The sequence below is a fragment of the Eptatretus burgeri genome, chromosome 17 (assembly GCF_056783735.1).
Source record: "Eptatretus burgeri isolate ZD-2024b chromosome 17, Ebu_testis_v1, whole genome shotgun sequence".
In the NCBI taxonomy this organism is placed as follows: Eukaryota; Metazoa; Chordata; class Myxini; order Myxiniformes; family Myxinidae; genus Eptatretus; species Eptatretus burgeri.
In genome coordinates, this window is record NC_140977.1 from 54,743,592 (window position 1) to 54,763,898 (window position 20,307).

A 20,307-nucleotide genomic window follows, 5' to 3' on the forward strand; every position below is an offset into this window, starting at 1 on the left:
ATATATATATATATATATATATACATATATATACATATATATATATATATATATATATATATATATATATATATATATATATATATATACATATATATATATATATATATATATATATATATATATATATATATATATATATACATATATATATATATATATATATATATATATATATATATATATATATATATATATATATATATATATATATATATATATATATATATATATATATATATATATATACATATATATATATATATATATATATACATATACATATATATATATATATATACATATATATATATATATATATATATATATATATATATATATATATATATACATATACATATATATATATATATATATATATATACATATATATATATATATATATATATATATATATATATATATATATATATATATATATATATATATATATATATATATATATATATATATATATATATATATATATATATATATACATATATATATATATACATATATATATATATACATATATATATATATATATATATATATATATATATATATATATATATATATATATATATATATATATATATATATATATGGTGCAATAGTGTTTTTAAATAACAAAGAGACAACAAGGCTGTACAGATTTGGAATGTCATTTCCAATTGTTTTTTGTTTTTTTAAATACCGTATAATCCATCTGGAGAGGTTTCAACAATTGCTGTGGCTGTTCCTTCCTCCATGGGAAATGGCGGCACGCATGTGAAATAAACCAGTGGAGATACTTCAAAAAGAAATCTTATTTCCATCCACATCACCAATGCAACCTCAACCATGACCTGAAGCCAGTCTTCCTTTTGACTGTTGCATAGTTGCGGTTGCCACAGATGGGAGCACCAATAAATACCAATCTGCAGTTACGTAAAGCTCTTGGCCCAGGTTGATAAAAAAAGTAATGGCCATAAGTGGTGAGAGGACTCTGTGGCGTACAGCAACCTTTGGCCCACGGCCCGGGCCTAGAACACCTAACTGGGCCCAAGCTTAGCATGGCGTTTCGACGTACTCGTTCTGACAGCGACGACGGTGGCGGAGCGGCACGGCGTGCCTCACGACGATGACCTCACGTGGAAGACATTCTTCTGATAGGCGCATGGCATCCCAGAGTAGCAGCGCGGCGGCGGCCGTGGCAAAGAGGCAGGCTGCGATCTGCACGTAGCATGACCACGAGAGCTGGGTGTATGGGCCAACACGGTAGAATGTAGCCAGGCCAATAAGCAATGAAAAACCTGTGGGGAGAGAAAGAATGGTCATACTTTTGGAAAAGATTATGACATAATGAAATGAAACGTGGGAAGATGAAAAGGTGTGCTTTGTCTGAGCCTACTTCTCTCGGGCGCCCGTCCTTTCGCATCTCCATTCGATAAGACATGCCCTCCTCATATCTAACGCTTCAAAACCCAAAGCTATGGTTTACCCATTTTAATCGAATTTGCCCCGCTCAAGAATCGAATTCTCCAAGTCCATTCAGAACGCAGCAAGCCAAAACTTTTGGTACGACAAACAATGGCTCATCATGGGTTGGGGAATGTGCTGGGATTGGGTTGGTTGATTGAGCATCTCCATCTCCTCCGAAATGTTCCAAATATAGCACAGCATCTCAAAGAGCCTCTCCTAACAAAATCCTACTGCCTGGTTTCTCGCGCTGACCCTGATTCTTACGAAATGTAGAGGGTGTAAGTGAGTTCCTGTCGCCTTTAAAACTGGGTGCTCTGGGCGGGTGGGTGTTACTCGTAGGTCTCGAATGGCCATCTGCCTAAGAGAGGGACAACTCTGATTTCAAACCCGGCTCGGTGGTACTCGCAAGCGGGAGGGGGGTAGAGGCACGATTTGTTGTCTTGAAGCAGACTGGTAAACCCCTCCCAGCCCTTTTTGTGCTGCAAAGAAACAAACTTCCTATTTGTCTTGTTTCGGTGCAAGGGGCTGGTTGTTCCGTTTTGAGGAGCTGTAGTTCATCATTCATGCACGTTGAGCCCTGGGTTTGACAACCTAAGCCTGATCACTCTGAATGGTACAGGTTAAAAACATGCTGCAGGTCATGGCCGCCCAATAATTCAGGATCCCGAATTCGATGGTAATGCATTGAGAGGCTGATCTATCAGCGGGTGATAAATGCCGGAGTAGCTGTCCTGCCAGGAACATGCATGGACGGTGGCCCTTGCATCGACATCCGGTTGTTTTCCCGAGGCCATCAGGGTGCCTCTGCTACGGCTGAAGATTAATTAGGGCTCTTGATGTCTCTCCTTGTGGCCTTGTACGTGACACGTAGATTGGTGAACAAATGATCCTTTTTTGTCTTCTTCCTTCTTCTTCGATATATGAAAACACTGTGGCTATCCAATCTAATGAAACCCGTTCTCAACCGGCATTTCAAGTCCCACCACTAAGGGTACCTAAGTCTCTGCCGCTAAATATCTGCTACGCTAATATCAGGGGGGGGGGGGGGTTCGTCGCAATTTCTTTGCCATCCAATCCTTCTTGAAACTGAACTCTTCGGATCTGCTTGTTCTTCGTGAAACTCGTCCCCACACTGAGGTGTTATGTGAATCTTTTGCAGTGCCTGGTTCCATCCTCCATAGGCTTGGTTTTCCATCTTCTCATGGTTCGTGTGTTTTTGCAAAGGCCTCACTACCACTAGGCCATGAGGTCTCCCTTGAGGATATTCATGACGCAGGAGTTCATGTACTTTCGCTTCGCACTTTTACATTCCACTGGCTACCTGTATCGTTTGTATCGCTCTCCATCATCACCCAATTGTGCTATTTTCGATGCTATCACTGATATTATTGATATGATAGTGCCTCACCATCCAACTGCTGATATTATGGTCTTTGGAGACTTTAATGTTCACTCTCACAGCACATATGCTCCTGGTGTCAGCGCATTTCACGTTGCCGCGTCGCATGCTCCGACTCAAATTCCCGATCGAGTTACTGACAAAAGGTATATTCTTGATCCGTTTTTGTGCTCAAATCCTGGGGATTGTACCTGCAAAAATTATCCCCCATCTCCCAAACTCTGATCATGTGAACATAGAAGTTCAGGTTCTCTTAGTCCTCGTCATCGACCGTTGTTCATGCTGTCCATCGAACTGTCTTCCAATATAGCAAGGCCGACTGGGGTGCCTTGCGCTCTTTTCTTGCCGATGCTCACGGGAACTCAATCCTTTGTCACAACCCATCACTGAAGCTGCCAAGGAAGTTACTGAGTGGATCCGTGTTGGTACGGACCTCTTAAATCCCTTCTCGGACCTACCAAGTGAAACCGCACTCTCAGCCATGGTTCGCTCCGGCTTGTTCTGCTGCTATTGCCCATCGCAATCACTTTTTCAATCGGTATCTCCGTGTTGGCTTGAGTGAGGCACATCGTTTGTCTTGCCTCGCGAGCAACCATCGTAAACGAGTGTTCTGGAATGCTAAGTGACAGTATGCAGAATCTGTTTGTGATTTTATCTCAAATAAACAGGTAGGTTCCAGAGATTTTTGGAGAATTGCTCATGGCATTCTCTACCGTAACCAATCATCAATTCTTGCGCTCTTCAATGGCCCTGTGAAGTGTTTCCTTCTTCTATCGATAAAGCTAACCTCTCCGCTGAGAATTTTGCTGCAAACTCCACACTTGAAGACCACGGACACCCATTGCAAGCTTGTCCTTCCGGTCTTGACACCACTGTTTCCACTATCATCATCACACCCAGGACAGTTTCTAAGATTATTATTCTAGGGCTTGATTTCTCAAAATCTACTGGACCACAACCTCCTGACTGATGTCCAGTATGGCTTTTCTACTTTCAAGGTCTACTGGTGATGGTGATCTCTAATCAATGAACTTGTGAATTGGGTTTTGGATCATCATGGAGAAGCCAGGGTTGCTGCGCTCGACATCTCAAAGGGCTTTTGATAAAGTTTGTCACAAGAGCCTCATCCGTAATCTAAAATCACATGGCATCTCTGGAGAATTGTTTGATACAATTTATGACTTCCTTGTGAGTCACCAAATCACTGTGGTACATGAGGGACAATCGTCCCCTGTCCATCAAACGGATGCTGGTGTTCCTCAGGGGGTCTGTGTGGGGTCCAATATTGTTCATGTTATATATCGATGATCTGCCTGATTGGATTCTTTCTCAATTAAGCATTTACGCAGATGACTCAACACGGTGTACTACCTACCCAGGAACGTTGTCTCCTCCTTCCCGTGTCCGTGTGAGTACCACTCTCAATCAGGACCTCAAGAGTGTGATTAACTGGGGGAAAGTCTGCCTCGTTACTTTCAACCAAAAAATATCCACTTGTTGTCTGTGCCTAGTTCAAGATAACCTAGTTTTCCAACCCTGACTTTTAGATGCTTCACCTTTGCAGGAACAATTCCTGTTATCCGTCTGCTTGGATTGGATATGAGCTCAAATCTCATCTGGGAAAACTACATCGCTGGTATAGCTAAAAGGCCCTTCCAGTACTTTGGCTGCTTATTTCATGCTCGGTGATACCTTCCTCCACCTGCTCTGCTCCGTCTATACAAGGCCACCATACGACCCGTCATGGAGTATCATTGCCGTATTTGGGCCGATGCTCCGGCCTGTCACCAATCTCTCCTTGACAGAATCCAGTGACGTGCTGCCATTCTGGAGGGACCGGGAGTTGGCATCATCCCTGGGAACCTCTCTCAGTCTGCCACTCTGTTGCTTCTTTGAGTCTTTTCTGTCGATATTTCCAAGTAATGTGCTCTGAGGATCCCTCACAGGTTGTCCCACCTGAGCATACTTCTGACAAAATCTTCTCCTGAGAATTTAGATGTCACGCGAAGAAAAAAATAATTACAATGGAAAACACGAGGCATTACCTCCACCAGGCCGAACAGTTTACGTTTTGGATCCCACTGAGAGGCCGGATCTGGATCTGGATCTGAACCAAAATCAAATCGGCTTGTTCCTGTCACACACCCAACCTGTCCACCAAGTTTCGTCCGAATCCGTCCATAACTCGTTGAGATATCGTGCTCACAAACAGACGGACGAACAGGGTTGAAGACATAACCTCGGTCCTCCTTCAGAGGCGAAGTGGTTCCTCATGTGGAAGTGCGATTGAAACAAAGGTCTCAAAACAGTCAGAAATTCATGCTGAGCGGAGATTCAAAGCGATGTGGTTCTGTGGGTGTGGTACGCGCTCATACGTGCATTGTCAAACCGCTGTGCCTCACAAACCTATATCTGGCAGGGTCGTCCACCACAGAAATAGGAAAACAGGAAAAGATCCACGGCACGCTCACCAAGTTCCTCATCGTAAACCTCATGCATCTTCTGAACATCTTTGCCATGTACGAACAAACCTCACTGGACTTGATTGGAACGCAGCTGCACTTATTGTATTGACACACACACACATCGTCTATGACGTCATGTCTGAGTTTTGCAGCTGATCGTCGACAAAATGTTGGTCCATGGCTCGGCAGAAATGACTGGGAAATGCACCAGAGTTGCATTAACTGTTTAGTTGTGCATTTCTCTTTATCTCAGGATGTGAAATTAAGGATTTAGTCATTAACTAGCAGGACCTACCTGGCGCTGGCAGGGGGGGGGATGCTGTACCTGGCGCTGCCAGGGGGGGTGGGGATGCCAAACCTGGTGCTGCTGGCTGAGCTTTTCAGCATTGCTGAAAAGCGTTCTTTGGTGGTCTCAAAACGGTCTTCAAGGCCAAAGTGCGCAATTTTAAAACCTTGCCCATATTCTCAAGAACCCACATCCAAAATATGGGGCCTCACGGTGCTAACACACAAACAAACGCACAGACACACATCTCCGTTCTGATGTACCATGCTTCGGGGTACAGAGCTTTGGCGCTGCCGGAGCAGTTTCTTGGCCACGGGTCATGCTGGGCAGTGAAGCATCGTCAGAGCAGGAATTAGTCATTTGTTGAAGGTGCTGGTGATAGCTCACCAACTCTTCGCAAAGGACACCCTGGGATCTTTAATGTCCACCAACTAATGCCGGCAGACATGACGCCCGATTTAACGTCCATCCGAGGGACGACACACATTGATGAAACATCCAGCCTGTGATGACAGTTTATCGCTGGGTCGGGATTTCAACCAAGGATTAGAGGTGAACGTGGCCATCCTCACCTCTAGGTCTAGGCCATCATGTCAGCCATATATTCATAATCAGGTCTCAAACTTACTGCAACACCACACCGTGGCTGTCACGTAGTGCTATCATGCGATGTCCACCTTGCAATGTCCACCAAGCGTCACAGGTGATAAATACATAGTTCAAAAAGCCACGAGCAGAGAAAATAGGAAAGCTGCAAGCATGTTTCACCATTATTAGAGCTCATCGATATGGCATAAAGCTTAAAATCATCTGCTGGGGCTGAGCTTCCATTTGTTGTGGATGTATGAATTGAAAGACCCTCCGTCACCCCCAGAATGTGTATGGGACATAGAAAACAAATTGTGTCCCATCACAGCCAATGCTGCACGATTTGCGAGCGACAAGGGTTGTTTGCCGCACGAGCACATTGTCTATTTCCTTACTATAGCACCGTTGGGCGGACACAGATTTGAGGTTGGAAATAAAGATGATTATAATCAGCTGTGGGTTGGAGGGCTCATTATAATCATCTTTATTCACAACCACAAAACTGTCCACTGCCCACCTGATGGTGTTCGAGGAAGGAAATTGACAATGCACTCGTGTGGCTGACTGCAAGCGGATCTTGGGGTACATCCTACGTGCAGACATAAATGTGAAAAATCACTCATAGAGCGAAACGTGGCGAAACGGAATGGCACTCGGTAGAGAACATACCTCCGCAAGGCTGAACCGTTTACATTTTGTACGCCACTGATAGGTCGGATCTGAATCCGGACCTGAACCAAAATCTCATCCGCTTGTTCTCGTCACCGAACCAACTCATCCACCTCGTTTTGTCATCACTCGTCCGCAACTTTTAGAGACATCGTGCTGTATATCGTTTTTTGTCCCCGTCTCTCAATGGTGAGGAATCGGTGAAAAAATTCTCATATCCAGATCCAGATTCGGATCTTCACCGAAATTAAGCGTTGCCGTTCTTGGTCGGCCACCTACACACACACACAAAAATTTCACAACGATTGCTTGAAAACTGTGGCCAAAAATCGTGTGACAAACAGACAAACGCAACAGACCAACATACTTGGCGAAAAAATTTTTTTTTCGCCAAGTCATAAACTTTTTATATATTTCATGAAGTGGGTTATGCTCTCCTTCCGCAAGCAGACAAATAAATAAAAGTAAATCAAGAATGAGTGATCAATCAGAATGAGACCTTTATTTAACAGTTCACAGCTAGAGGAATTTTAATGTAAACAAGCTCGAATGAGCTAAGATCCTCGTCCTCTTAATGATGACGTCATAAAAACGAATATGACGTCATTGTGATTTATCAGGTTTGCGATAAATTATCCGTGCTAATGCCCGGCTTGATTCCCGCAAACAAAATTCAAACAACTTGCCGAGTTTCGGAGATAATGATACAGGCGATTTCCATTAGCGGTGATATTATGATGTCAACTTTTTTTCTAAGAAGAATTTCCAAAATCGGAGATGGTTACTGCCTGCGCGTGGGCTTTCTGCATATACATGGCAAGTTTCACCGAGATCCGATGAAAACTCTGGGTTGTGAAACAAAAAATGTCAAAAAATAGGAATGACGTCATAAAATTTGATATGACGTCATAGTGATGTATCATATGTGCGGTAATTCATCTCTGCTAATGTCTTGTTCGATTCCCGCAAACAGAATTCAAAAAGCTTGCCGAGTTTCGGAGATAAATTTTTTTGGGCGATTTCCATTAGCGGAGATATTTTGACGTCATAACTTTTTTTTTCTAGGAAGAATTTCCAAAATCGGAGATGGTTACCGTCTGCGCGGGGTATGTCTACATATATATGCCAAGTTTCAGGAAGTTTCGATGAAAACTGTCGGCTGTGAAACAAAAAAAGTCCACAAGAAGAAGATGAAGAACAACAACGCGAGTAAGACTGAGAGATCCTCCACGAGGATCTCATAAAAATGTCGAAAGTTTAAAAACACAAACGATTGTTTACATTCCAACGAGTTGCCAGGCAACGCTAAAAGGCTGAGTTTATGATTCAAAGTGAAAAACAAACGTTAAGGGGTGGAACTGGAACTTACAAACCGAAGTCGAAAACAAAGTCATTGTGACATATCCTTGTAACCTATTCCCACGTTTCACGTTGTTATTAACAAGAGAACAAATCCAAGCTTTCATCATTAAGTTAGCACCTTTCCTTGTCGTCATGTTGATTTAGTTCAGATTAGTAACGATTGTGCTGCCATCGGCTGCTAGATAGTGATTCTACGTCTGGTCTGCGTTCAATTCCACGCCCGATGATAAAAGCACGATGCTGCGGTATCACAGTCAGTTGGCACCCCTTTTAGTAGATGTCGAAGAAATAATACTATACCACTGGGTAGAACAAATATTGCCGCGAAATATAAATTCAATTTTCAAAAAATCCTAAGTTCTGTCTCTCCGAGCTCCGTCTCTTTCCTTACGATTCCAAGGGGCAGGCTCCAAGCATGGTTCACCCAACCTGAAGTCTCTGTCCCTCGGCCGTGCGTTTCACCACCGGGGTGACACAATAATGCAGCGAATAATAAAACGATTGTTTATTTTGATGTTTTGGGGAATTAATTTTGGAGATATCATTTGTAGATCAACCACCTTCCATTGCAGGGCCTCGTATCTGTGTTCAAGTTGCTGGGACAAAGCGATCCCTCTTTGTAATACGGGTTTTCGAGCAATTTGGATCATGATTTATAGTATAAAATATCCATCGATTGAAATATGTTCTGAATGGTTGTTATAACCGGGGTGCCTGATACGGAGTTCCAACAGTGTATGTAAACATGCGATTGCTTTAAATGTGCACCGCAACACTTTCCGCTGTACATGACCGTCCGTACATGACAAAAACGCACAAACACTTCTCAGATCATACCGCCATAAAACCGAGACACGCTTGCTCCCTTTGGAGCGTGCAGGATCAGGTGACTTACCCTTGTCTTCGGTCGTGTGACTCTCCGTGAGCCGGAGCGAAGTTACACCAGCTGCTGTTTGTTTGTGGATATTTTCGTTGATGGACACTTCGGACAGATTTTGCGATTTTTTAATGGAATACCGGCTCCAAATTAATGAGCATGCCAAATGTCTGCTTTTATTTCTAGTCCACCTGGAAAGCACTAAACATTGATGTCGGTGAGTGAGTGAGTGATTCGGAAGAGCTTCGTGTGTGTAAATGTACCAGTGGGGGCATCGTTGCACACTGCAAGCAACTACTCGGATACATACTACGTACTTACATAATAAATACGGTAACGGCACTTGGTAGAGCGCATACCTCCGCCAAGCTGAACAGTTTACGTTTAGGATACCGCTGATAGACCGGATCTGGATTCGGACCTGAAACAAACTCGAATCGGCTTATTCTTGTCACCTACCCGACTCATCCACCAAGTTTTGTCATATCGTGCTCCATATCATTTTGGCCCAATCTCTCGACGGCAAAGAATCACTTTGAAATTAAATAATTCTCGTATCCGGATCCGGATCTTCACCAAAATCGAATCAATTCTTCTTTGTCACACATCCAACCTGTCCATCAAATTTCATCCAATTTCCATCCATAACTTTTTGAGATGTCCCGTTCACAGACAAACAAACACGCAGAGAGACAGAGAGACAGACAGACAGGGGTGAAAACATAACCTCCATCCACCTTTGGTGGCAGAGATAATAAGCTTTATACATTTTGATGAAGTGGATTTTGAGAAAGATTTTTTTTTAATATTTAATGAAGTCAATTGTGGTTGCATTCTGTAAGCAACTAAATAACTCAAGTAAATGAAGAATTCGTGATTAGAATGTGATTTTTTTTTTCCTGGGATATTGGCTTCGACTTCCATCAGTGTGTGAAACTTCAGCTTTTATAGCTCAACGAGAAAGTACAAACCATTTATATCAGTAATTCAACCAGTGAATGAGTGAGTGAATGATCAAAACATTTAAACAGATTGGGAAGCACACACCTTGACCCCACGGCCAAGGCACACAGTCCATCGAGTCAGTTCTATAAGCACACACATGCCCCTCAGCCCGAAAGCTGAATCACACGGTCAATCAAACACACATCCTAACCCTGAGGGGTCAGAATGCATGGTCATACAATTGGACCACTCCTCCAAAGGAGTTAACCCCAAGTGAGTGAGTGAGTGAGTGGTTCTAAAGAGCTTTATATGTTACATTAGACCAGCAGATAACCCGGTTCCCCAGGCTATTGTAAGGGAATTAATTCCCAATAGAGTGGAATAAATGAAGGAGTTGGCTCGGAATGTCCTTTGACAGCATGATAACAGGAGTAATGTAAAATGTGACTTCAAGACCTCAACCCCTTTCTTATTCTAGTCCTCAACCCCTTTCTTAATCTAGTCCTCAACCCCTTTCTTAATCAAGATCTCAACCCCTTTCTTATTCTAGTCCTCAACCCCTCTCTTAATCTAGTCCTCAACCCCTTTCTTAATCTAGTCCTCAACCCCTTTCTTATTCTTGTCCTCAACCCCTTTCTTTATCAAGCCCTCAACCCCTTTCTTATTCTAGTCCTCAACCCCTTTCTTAATCTTGTCCTCAACCCCTTTCTTAATCAAGACCTCAACCCCTTTCTTATTCTAGTCCTCAACCCCTTTTTTAATCTAGTCCTCAACCCTTTTCTTATTCTAATCCTCAACCCCTTTCTTAATCTAGTCCTCAACCCCTTTCTTTATCAAGCCCTCAACCCCTTTCTTAATCAAGACCTCAACCCCTTTCTTATTCTAGTCCTCAACCCCTTTCTTATTCTAGTCCTGAACCCATTTCTTAATCAAGATCTCAACCCCTTTCTTATTCTCGTCCTCAACCCCTTTCTTAATCTAGTCCTCAACCCCTTTCTTATTCTTGTCCTCAACCCCTTTCTTTATCAAGCCCTCAACCCCTTTCTTAATTAAGACCTCAACCCCTTTCTTTATCAAGCCCTCAACCCCTTTCTTAATCAAGACCTCAACCTCTTTCTTATTCTAGTCCTCAACCCCTTTCTTATTCTAGTCCTGAACCCATTTCTTAATCAAGATCTCAACCCCTTTCTTATTCTCGTCCTCAACCTCTTTCTTATTCTAGTCCTCAACCCCTTTCTTATTCTAGTCCTGAACCCATTTCTTAATCAAGATCTCAACCCCTTTCTTATTCTCGTCCTCAACCCCTTTCTTAATCTAGTCCTCAACCCCTTTCTTATTCTTGTCCTCAACCCCTTTCTTTATCAAGCCCTCAACCCCTTTCTTAATTAAGACCTCAACCCCTTTCTTTATCAAGCCCTCAACCCCTTTCTTAATCAAGACCTCAACCTCTTTCTTATTCTAGTCCTCAACCCCTTTCTTATTCTAGTCCTGAACCCATTTCTTAATCAAGATCTCAACCCCTTTCTTATTCTCATCCTCAACCCCTTTCTTAATCTAGTCCTCAACCCCTTTCTTATTCTTGTCCTCAACCCCTTTCTTTATCAAGCCCTCAACCCCTTTCTTAATTAAGACCTCAACCCCTTTCTTTATCAAGCCCTCAACCCCTTTCTTAATCAAGACCTCAACCTCTTTCTTATTCTAGTCCTCAACCCCTTTCTTAATCAAGACCTCAACCCCTTTCTTAATCAAGACCTCAACCCCTTTCTTATTCTCGTCCTCAACCCCTTTCTTATTCTAGTCCTCAACTTCTTTCTTAATCTAGTCCTCAACCCCTTTCTTATTCTAGTCCTCAACCCCTTTCTTAATCTAGTCCTCAACTTCTTTCTTAATCTAGTCCTCAACCCCTTTCTTATTCTAGTCCTCAACCCCTTTCTTAATCTAGTCCTCAACCCCTTTCTTAATCTAGCCCTCAACCCCTTTCTTAATCTTGTCCTCAACCCCTTTCTGAATCAAGACCTCAACCCCTTTCTTATTCTATTCCTCAACCCCTTTCTTATTCTAGTCCTCAACCCCTTTCTGAATCAAGACCTCAACCCCTTTCTTATTCTATTCCTCAACCCCTTTCTTATTCTAGTCCTCAACCCCTTTCTTAATCAAGACCTCAACCCCTTTCTTATTCTAGTCCTCAACCCCTTTCTTATTGTACTCCTCAACTCCTTTCTTAATCTAGTCCTCAACCCCTTTCTTATTCTAGTCCTCAACCCCTTTCTTAATCAAGATCTTAACCCCTTTCTTATTCTAGTCCTCAACCCCTTTCTTAATCTAGTCCTCAACCCCTTTCTTATTCTCGTCCTCAACCCCTTTCTTTATCAAGCCCTCAACCCTTTCTTAATCAAGATGTCAACCCCTTTCTTATTCTAGTCCTCAACCCCTTTCTTAATCTAGTCCACAACCCCTTTCTTAATCTAGTCCACAACGCCTTTCTTAATCTAGTCCTCAACCCCTTTCTTAATCAAGTCCTCAACCCCTTTCTTAATCTAGTCCACAACCCCTTTCTTAATCTAGTCCACAACCCCTTTCTTAATCCAGTCCTCAACCCGTTTCTTATTCTAGTCCTCAACCCCTTTCTTAATCTAGTCCACAACCCCTTTCTTAATCTAGTCCACAACCCCTTTCTTAATCTAGTCCTCAACCCCTTTCTTATTCTAGTCCTCAACCCCTTTCTTCATCTAGTCCTCAACCCCTTTCTTAATCAAGTCCTCAACCCCTTTCTTTATCAAGCCCTCAACCCCTTTCTTAATCTAGTCCTCAACCCCTTTCGTATTCTAGTCCTCAACCCCTTTCTTAATCTAGTCCTCAACCCCTTTCTTAATCAAGTCCTCAACCCCTTTCTTAATCTAGTCCACAACCCCTTTCTTAATCTAGTCCACAACCCCTTTCTTAATCCAGTCCTCAACCCCTTTCTTATTCTAGTCCTCAACCCCTTTCTTAATCTAGTCCACAACCCCTTTCTTAATCTAGTCCACAACCCCTTTCTTAATCTAGTCCTCAACCCCTTTCTTATTCTAGTCCTCAACCCCTTTCTTAATCTAGTCCTCAACCCCTTTCTTATTCTAGTCCTCAACTTCTTTCTTAATCTAGTCCTTAACCCCTTTCTTATTCTAGTCCTGAACCCCTTTCTTAATCTAGTCCTTAACTTTTTTCTTAATCTAGTCCTGAACCCCTTTCTTATTCTAGTCCTCAACCCCTTTCTTAATCTAGTCCTCAACCCCTTTCTTAATCTAGTCCTCAACCCCTTTCGTATTCTAGTCCTCAACCCTTTTCTGAATCAAGCCCTCAACCCCTTTCTTATTCTAGTCCTCAACCCCTTTCTTATTCTAGTCCTCAACCCCTTTCTGAATCAAGACCTCAACCCCTTTCTTATTCTATTCCTCAACCCCTTTCTTATTCTAGTCCTCAACCCCTTTCTTAATCAAGACCTCAACCCCTTTCTTATTCTAGTCCTCAACCCCTTTCTTATTGTACTCCTCAACTCCTTTCTTAATCTAGTCCTCAACCCCTTTCTTATTCTAGTCCTCAACCCCTTTCTTAATCAAGATCTTAACCCCTTTCTTATTCTAGTCCTCAACCCCTTTCTTAATCTAGTCCTCAACCCCATTCTTATTCTCGTCCTCAACCCCTTTCTTTATCAAGCCCTCAACCCTTTCTTAATCAAGATGTCAACCCCTTTCTTATTCTAGTCCTCAACCCCTTTCTTAATCTAGTCCACAACCCCTTTCTTAATCTAGTCCACAACCCCTTTCTTAATCTAGTCCTCAACCCCTTTCTTATTCTAGTCCTCAACCCCTTTCTTAATCTCGTCCTCAACCCCTTTCTTAATCAAGTCCTCAACCCCTTTCTTAATCTAGTCCACAACCCCTTTCTTAATCTAGTCCACAACCCCTTTCTTAATCCAGTCCTCAACCCCTTTCTTATTCTAGTCCTCAACCCTTTTCTTAATCTAGTCCTCAACCCCTTTCTTTATCAAGCCCTCAACCCCTTTCTTAATCAAGACCTCAACCCCTTTCTTATTCTAGTCCTCAACCCCTTTCTTATTCTAGTCCTGAACCCATTTCTTAATCAAGATCTCAACCCCTTTCTTATTCTCGTCCTCAACCCCTTTCTTAATCTAGTCCTCAACCCCTTTCTTATTCTTGTCCTCAACCCCTTTCTTTATCAAGCCCTCAACCCCTTTCTTAATTAAGACCTCAACCCCTTTCTTTATCAAGCCCTCAACCCCTTTCTTAATCAAGACCTCAACCTCTTTCTTATTCTAGTCCTCAACCCCTTTCTTATTCTAGTCCTGAACCCATTTCTTAATCAAGATCTCAACCCCTTTCTTATTCTCGTCCTCAACCTCTTTCTTATTCTAGTCCTCAACCCCTTTCTTATTCTAGTCCTGAACCCATTTCTTAATCAAGATCTCAACCCCTTTCTTATTCTCGTCCTCAACCCCTTTCTTAATCTAGTCCTCAACCCCTTTCTTATTCTTGTCCTCAACCCCTTTCTTTATCAAGCCCTCAACCCCTTTCTTAATTAAGACCTCAACCCCTTTCTTTATCAAGCCCTCAACCCCTTTCTTAATCAAGACCTCAACCTCTTTCTTATTCTAGTCCTCAACCCCTTTCTTATTCTAGTCCTGAACCCATTTCTTAATCAAGATCTCAACCCCTTTCTTATTCTCATCCTCAACCCCTTTCTTAATCTAGTCCTCAACCCCTTTCTTATTCTTGTCCTCAACCCCTTTCTTTATCAAGCCCTCAACCCCTTTCTTAATTAAGACCTCAACCCCTTTCTTTATCAAGCCCTCAACCCCTTTCTTAATCAAGACCTCAACCTCTTTCTTATTCTAGTCCTCAACCTCTTTCTTTATCAAGCCCTCAACCCCTTTCTTAATCAAGACCTCAACCCCTTTCTTATTCTCGTCCTCAACCCCTTTCTTATTCTAGTCCTCAACTTCTTTCTTAATCTAGTCCTCAACCCCTTTCTTATTCTAGTCCTCAACCCCTTTCTTAATCTAGTCCTCAACTTCTTTCTTAATCTAGTCCTCAACCCCTTTCTTATTCTAGTCCTCACCCCCTTTCTTAATCTAGTCCTCAACCCCTTTCTTAATCTAGTCCTCAACCCCTTTCGTATTCTAGTCCTCAACCCTTTTCTGAATCAAGCCCTCAACCCCTTTCTTATTCTAGTCCTCAACCCCTTTCTTATTCTACTCCTCAACCCCTTTCTGAATCAAGACCTCAACCCCTTTCTTATTCTATTCCTCAACCCCTTTCTTATTCTAGTCCTCAACCCCTTTCTTAATCAAGACCTCAACCCCTTTCTTATTCTAGTCCTCAACCCCTTTCTTATTGTACTCCTCAACTCCTTTCTTAATCTAGTCCTCAACCCCTTTCTTATTCTAGTCCTCAACCCCTTTCTTAATCAAGATCTTAACCCCTTTCTTATTCTAGTCCTCAACCCCTTTCTTAATCTAGTCCTCAACCCCTTTCTTATTCTCGTCCTCAACCCCTTTCTTTATCAAGCCCTCAACCCTTTCTTAATCAAGATGTCAACCCCTTTCTTATTCTAGTCCTCAACCCCTTTCTTAATCTAGTCCACAACCCCTTTCTTAATCTAGTCCACAACGCCTTTCTTAATCTAGTCCTCAACCCCTTTCTTAATCAAGTCCTCAACCCCTTTCTTAATCTAGTCCACAACCCCTTTCTTAATCTAGTCCACAACCCCTTTCTTAATCCAGTCCTCAACCCCTTTCTTATTCTAGTCCTCAACCCCTTTCTTAATCTAGTCCACAACCCCTTTCTTAATCTAGTCCACAACCCCTTTCTTAATCTAGTCCTCAACCCCTTTCTTATTCTAGTCCTCAACCCCTTTCTTCATCTAGTCCTCAACCCCTTTCTTAATCAAGTCCTCAACCCCTTTCTTTATCAAGCCCTCAACCCCTTTCTTAATCTAGTCCTCAACCCCTTTCGTATTCTAGTCCTCAACCCCTTTCTTAATCTAGTCCTCAACCCCTTTCTTAATCAAGTCCTCAACCCCTTTCTTAATCTAGTCCACAACCCCTTTCTTAATCTAGTCCACAACCCCTTTCTTAATCCAGTCCTCAACCCCTTTCTTATTCTAGTCCTCAACCCCTTTCTTAATCTAGTCCACAACCCCTTTCTTAATCTAGTCCACAACCCCTTTCTTAATCTAGTCCTCAACCCCTTTCTTATTCTAGTCCTCAACCCCTTTCTTAATCTAGTCCTCAACCCCTTTCTTATTCTAGTCCTCAACTTCTTTCTTAATCTAGTCCTCAACCCCTTTCTTATTCTAGTCCTCAACCCCTTTCTTAATCTAGTCCTCAACTTCTTTCTTAATCTAGTCCTCAACCCCTTTCTTATTCTAGTCCTCAACCCCTTTCTTAATCTAGTCCTCAACCCCTTTCTTAATCTAGTCCTCAACCCCTTTCGTATTCTAGTCCTCAACCCTTTTCTGAATCAAGCCCTCAACCCCTTTCTTATTCTAGTCCTCAACCCCTTTCTTATTCTAGTCCTCAACCCCTTTCTGAATCAAGACCTCAACCCCTTTCTTATTCTATTCCTCAACCCCTTTCTTATTCTAGTCCTCAACCCCTTTCTTAATCAAGACCTCAACCCCTTTCTTATTCTAGTCCTCAACCCCTTTCTTATTGTACTCCTCAACTCCTTTCTTAATCTAGTCCTCAACCCCTTTCTTATTCTAGTCCTCAACCCCTTTCTTAATCAAGATCTTAACCCCTTTCTTATTCTAGTCCTCAACCCCTTTCTTAATCTAGTCCTCAACCCCATTCTTATTCTCGTCCTCAACCCCTTTCTTTATCAAGCCCTCAACCCTTTCTTAATCAAGATGTCAACCCCTTTCTTATTCTAGTCCTCAACCCATTTCTTAATCTAGTCCACAACCCCTTTCTTAATCTAGTCCACAACCCCTTTCTTAATCTAGTCCTCAACCCCTTTCTTATTCTAGTCCTCAACCCCTTTCTTAATCTCGTCCTCAACCCCTTTCTTAATCAATTCCTCAACCCCTTTCTTAATCTAGTCCACAACCCCTTTCTTAATCTAGTCCACAACCCCTTTCTTAATCCAGTCCTCAACCCCTTTCTTATTCTAGTCCTCAACCCCTTTCTTAATCTAGTCCACAACCCCTTTCTTAATCTAGTCCACAACCCCTTTCTTAATCTAGTCCTCAACCCCTTTCTTATTCTAGTCCTCAACCCCTTTCTTAATCTAGTCCTCAACCCCTTTCTTAATCAAGTCCTCAACCCCTTTCTTTATCAAGCCCTCAACCCCTTTCTTAATCTAGTCCTCAACCCCTTTCGTATTCTAGTCCTCAACCCCTTTCTTAATCTAGTCCTCAACCCCTTTCTTAATCAAGTCCTCAACCCCTTTCTTAATCTAGTCCTCAACCCCTTTCTTTATCAAGCCCTCAACCCCTTTCTTAATCAAGACCTCAACCCCTTTCTTATTCTAGTCCTCAACCCCTTTCTTAATCTAGTCCTCAACCCCTTTCTTATTCTTGTCCTCAACCCCTTTCTTAATCTAGTCCTCAACCCCTTTCTTAATCAAGTCCTCAACCCCTTTCTTAATCTAGTCCACAACCCCTTTCTTATTCTCGTCCTCAACCCCTTTCTTAATCTAGTCCTCAACCCCTTTCTTATTCTCGTCCTCAACCCCTTTCTTTATCAAGCCCTCAACCCTTTCTTAATCAAGATGTCAACCCCTTTCTTATTCTAGTCCTCAACCCCTTTCTTAATCAAGTCCTCAACCCCTTTCTTTATCAAGCCCTCAACCCCTTTCTTAATCTAGTCCTCAACCCCTTTCGTATTCTAGTCAGGTCAGGTCAGGTCAGGTATGGGAGCATGTGCCAGAACAGCGCGTCGCTGCGTCCACTTTCCGCCGGTACTCCAGGGGCCTCCGTCTGGCCATCCCCCAGGCAGATGCCAGGCCCATCCCCATCTCCTTGAGATGATGGTCAACCTGCTGCAACCATGAGGCACGTGGTCGGCCCACTGGCCTCCTCCACTCATGAGACTCCCTCGCTGAGAGAATCTGGTGAGCAGGATCAGCGTCAGGAAAACGAGCCACATGTCCATACAGCCGCAGCTGACGCTCACGGACTATGCAGGTAACAAATCTCATCCGAGTCTCTCTCAGCAACCGCTCGTTGGACACAAAATCCGACCAGCGATAGCCAAGGATTCTCCGAAGAGACCTGGTACCAAAGGAATTAAGTCTCCGTCTCAGATCCTTGGTCAAAGTCCAAGTCTCGCACCCATAGAGCAAGACTGGAAGTACCAAGGACCTGAAGACTCGGACTTTCGTCCTCCCGCACAGGTACCGGCAGCGCCACACCCCATGATCCAGTGAATCCATGACTCCCCAGGCCCGACCCAGACGTCTATTGACCTCCGGCTCACAACCTGCGGAGACATGAATATCACTGCCAAGGTAAGTGAATCTATCCACGACCTCAACATCCTCACCACAAACAGACACAGACAGGACAGCAGCATCCAAGATGTCACCGAAAGCCTGGATCTTTGTTTTGACCCAAGAAATCCGTAATCCCAACGGCTCCGACTCCTCATTCAGCACCTCGAGGGCCCCCAAGAGGATGTCTAAAGTCTCCGCAAAGATGACTGCATCATCTGCAAAATCAAGGTCCGAGATCTTGACATTGCCAAACGATGCACCGCAACTTGATCTCTCCGACATCCTCCCAAAAATCCAGTCCATACAAGTGCTGAAAAGTGTGGGGGCAAGTACACATCCCTGACGAACTCCAGTAACAACTGGAAATAAGTCAGAGGCGGTACCACCACACTTCACAGCACTCTCAGTACCAGAGTAGAGTTCAGACATCAGATCGATCAGTTTCGGTGGCACCCCACGAAGACCAAGAATCCTCCAGAGGACATCCCGATTCACTGAATCGAACGCTTTACAGAGATCAACATAGGCTGCAAGCAGCCCCTGCCGAAACTCTCGTCTGCGTTCAGTGAGGACACGAAGAGCAAGGATACGGTCAATCGTTGACCTCTTTGGTGTAAAGCCTGACTGCTCTGGACGCTGGTGCTCAAGCAGATGGTGGCGAACCCTATCAAGAATTATCCGAGCAAAGACCTTGCCCGGCACTGAGAGCAGCGTCACCCCTCGGTAGTTGTTGCAGTCTTGGCGATCACCCTTCCCTTTCCAGAGAGGGACAACAAGGCCCCTCTTCCAGTCAGTTGGGATGATGCCTGTGTTCCAGGCAGAGCACAAAACTGCATGCAACGACACGAGTGCAGCATTTCCACCAGCCTTGAGAAGTTCAGCATGGATGCCACAGATCCCTGGAGCTTTGCCCCGTTTCAACTGGTTCACCGCAGCCCGTGTTTCCACAAGCGATGGTGGACCACAGTTGATTCGAGGGTCAGCAACAGGGATTGTAACACCCTTGACGTCCAACTCGACAGCTGGGGGATCAGCCTGGTACAACCGCTCAAAGTAACCGGCCCAGCGGGCCTTCACTTCAGACTCCTCTGTCAAGAGCCTACCACTCTCTGCTCGAACTGCAGTGCTCCGAGGGATGGGCTTGGATGAACGTAATGCGCGAATTCCCCTGTAAGCGGGACGAGAATCACCTGTCCACAGGTGATGCTCTACCCCCTCACAGATTCCTCGCACATAGGCCTCCTTGTCCACCCTCAGTGCACGTACAGTTTTACGCCTCAGCTCCCTGAACAGCTCAGCTCTGCCATTCAGCCTGGCCCTGCGACTCTGGTCAATGGTATCCAGTGTCCCTTGAGAGACAAAATTCTTCTTTGCCCTGCGGTGAACTCCAAGGCATCCACCGGCAACATCAAGGACGGTGGTCTTGAAGGTGCTCCACAACTCTTCAGGACCCCCTAAAGCACCCAGACCCCCCAAGTGTCCACTCAGCCTGTTCGCAAACTCCTCAGCTACTCTCTCATCCCTGAGCTTGGCAACATCCAGCCTAGGCTGGGATGGTACCATTCTCCAGGATTTAAGGTGCAGCTTTAGAGTTGCTACAACAAGCCTGTGGTCAGTATTGAGGAACTGAGCACTCCGGTAGACCCTGCAGTTCTGGATCATCCTCCAACGACCGTCAATGAGGACATGGTCAATCTCCTTTGCCACACCGCCAGCGTTGGAATACCAAGTCCAGCGATGAGCTTGCGGGCGCTGAA

The 20,307-nt window shown here is 43.6% G+C and overlaps 1 protein-coding gene across 1 annotated transcript in view; it reads right to left on the reverse strand.

The window, feature by feature from the left end:
• Positions 1–614: 614 nt before the first annotated feature.
• TMEM204 (transmembrane protein 204) overlaps positions 615–20,307 on the reverse strand; it is a 67,315-nt gene continuing 47,622 nt past the window's right edge. Inside the window, exon 3 of the mRNA XM_085861112.1 lies at positions 615–1,298. Coding sequence (XP_085717238.1) covers positions 1,054–1,298 — 245 coding nt within the window. The 3' untranslated portion in view covers positions 615–1,053. The remainder of the gene's footprint in view (positions 1,299–20,307) is intronic.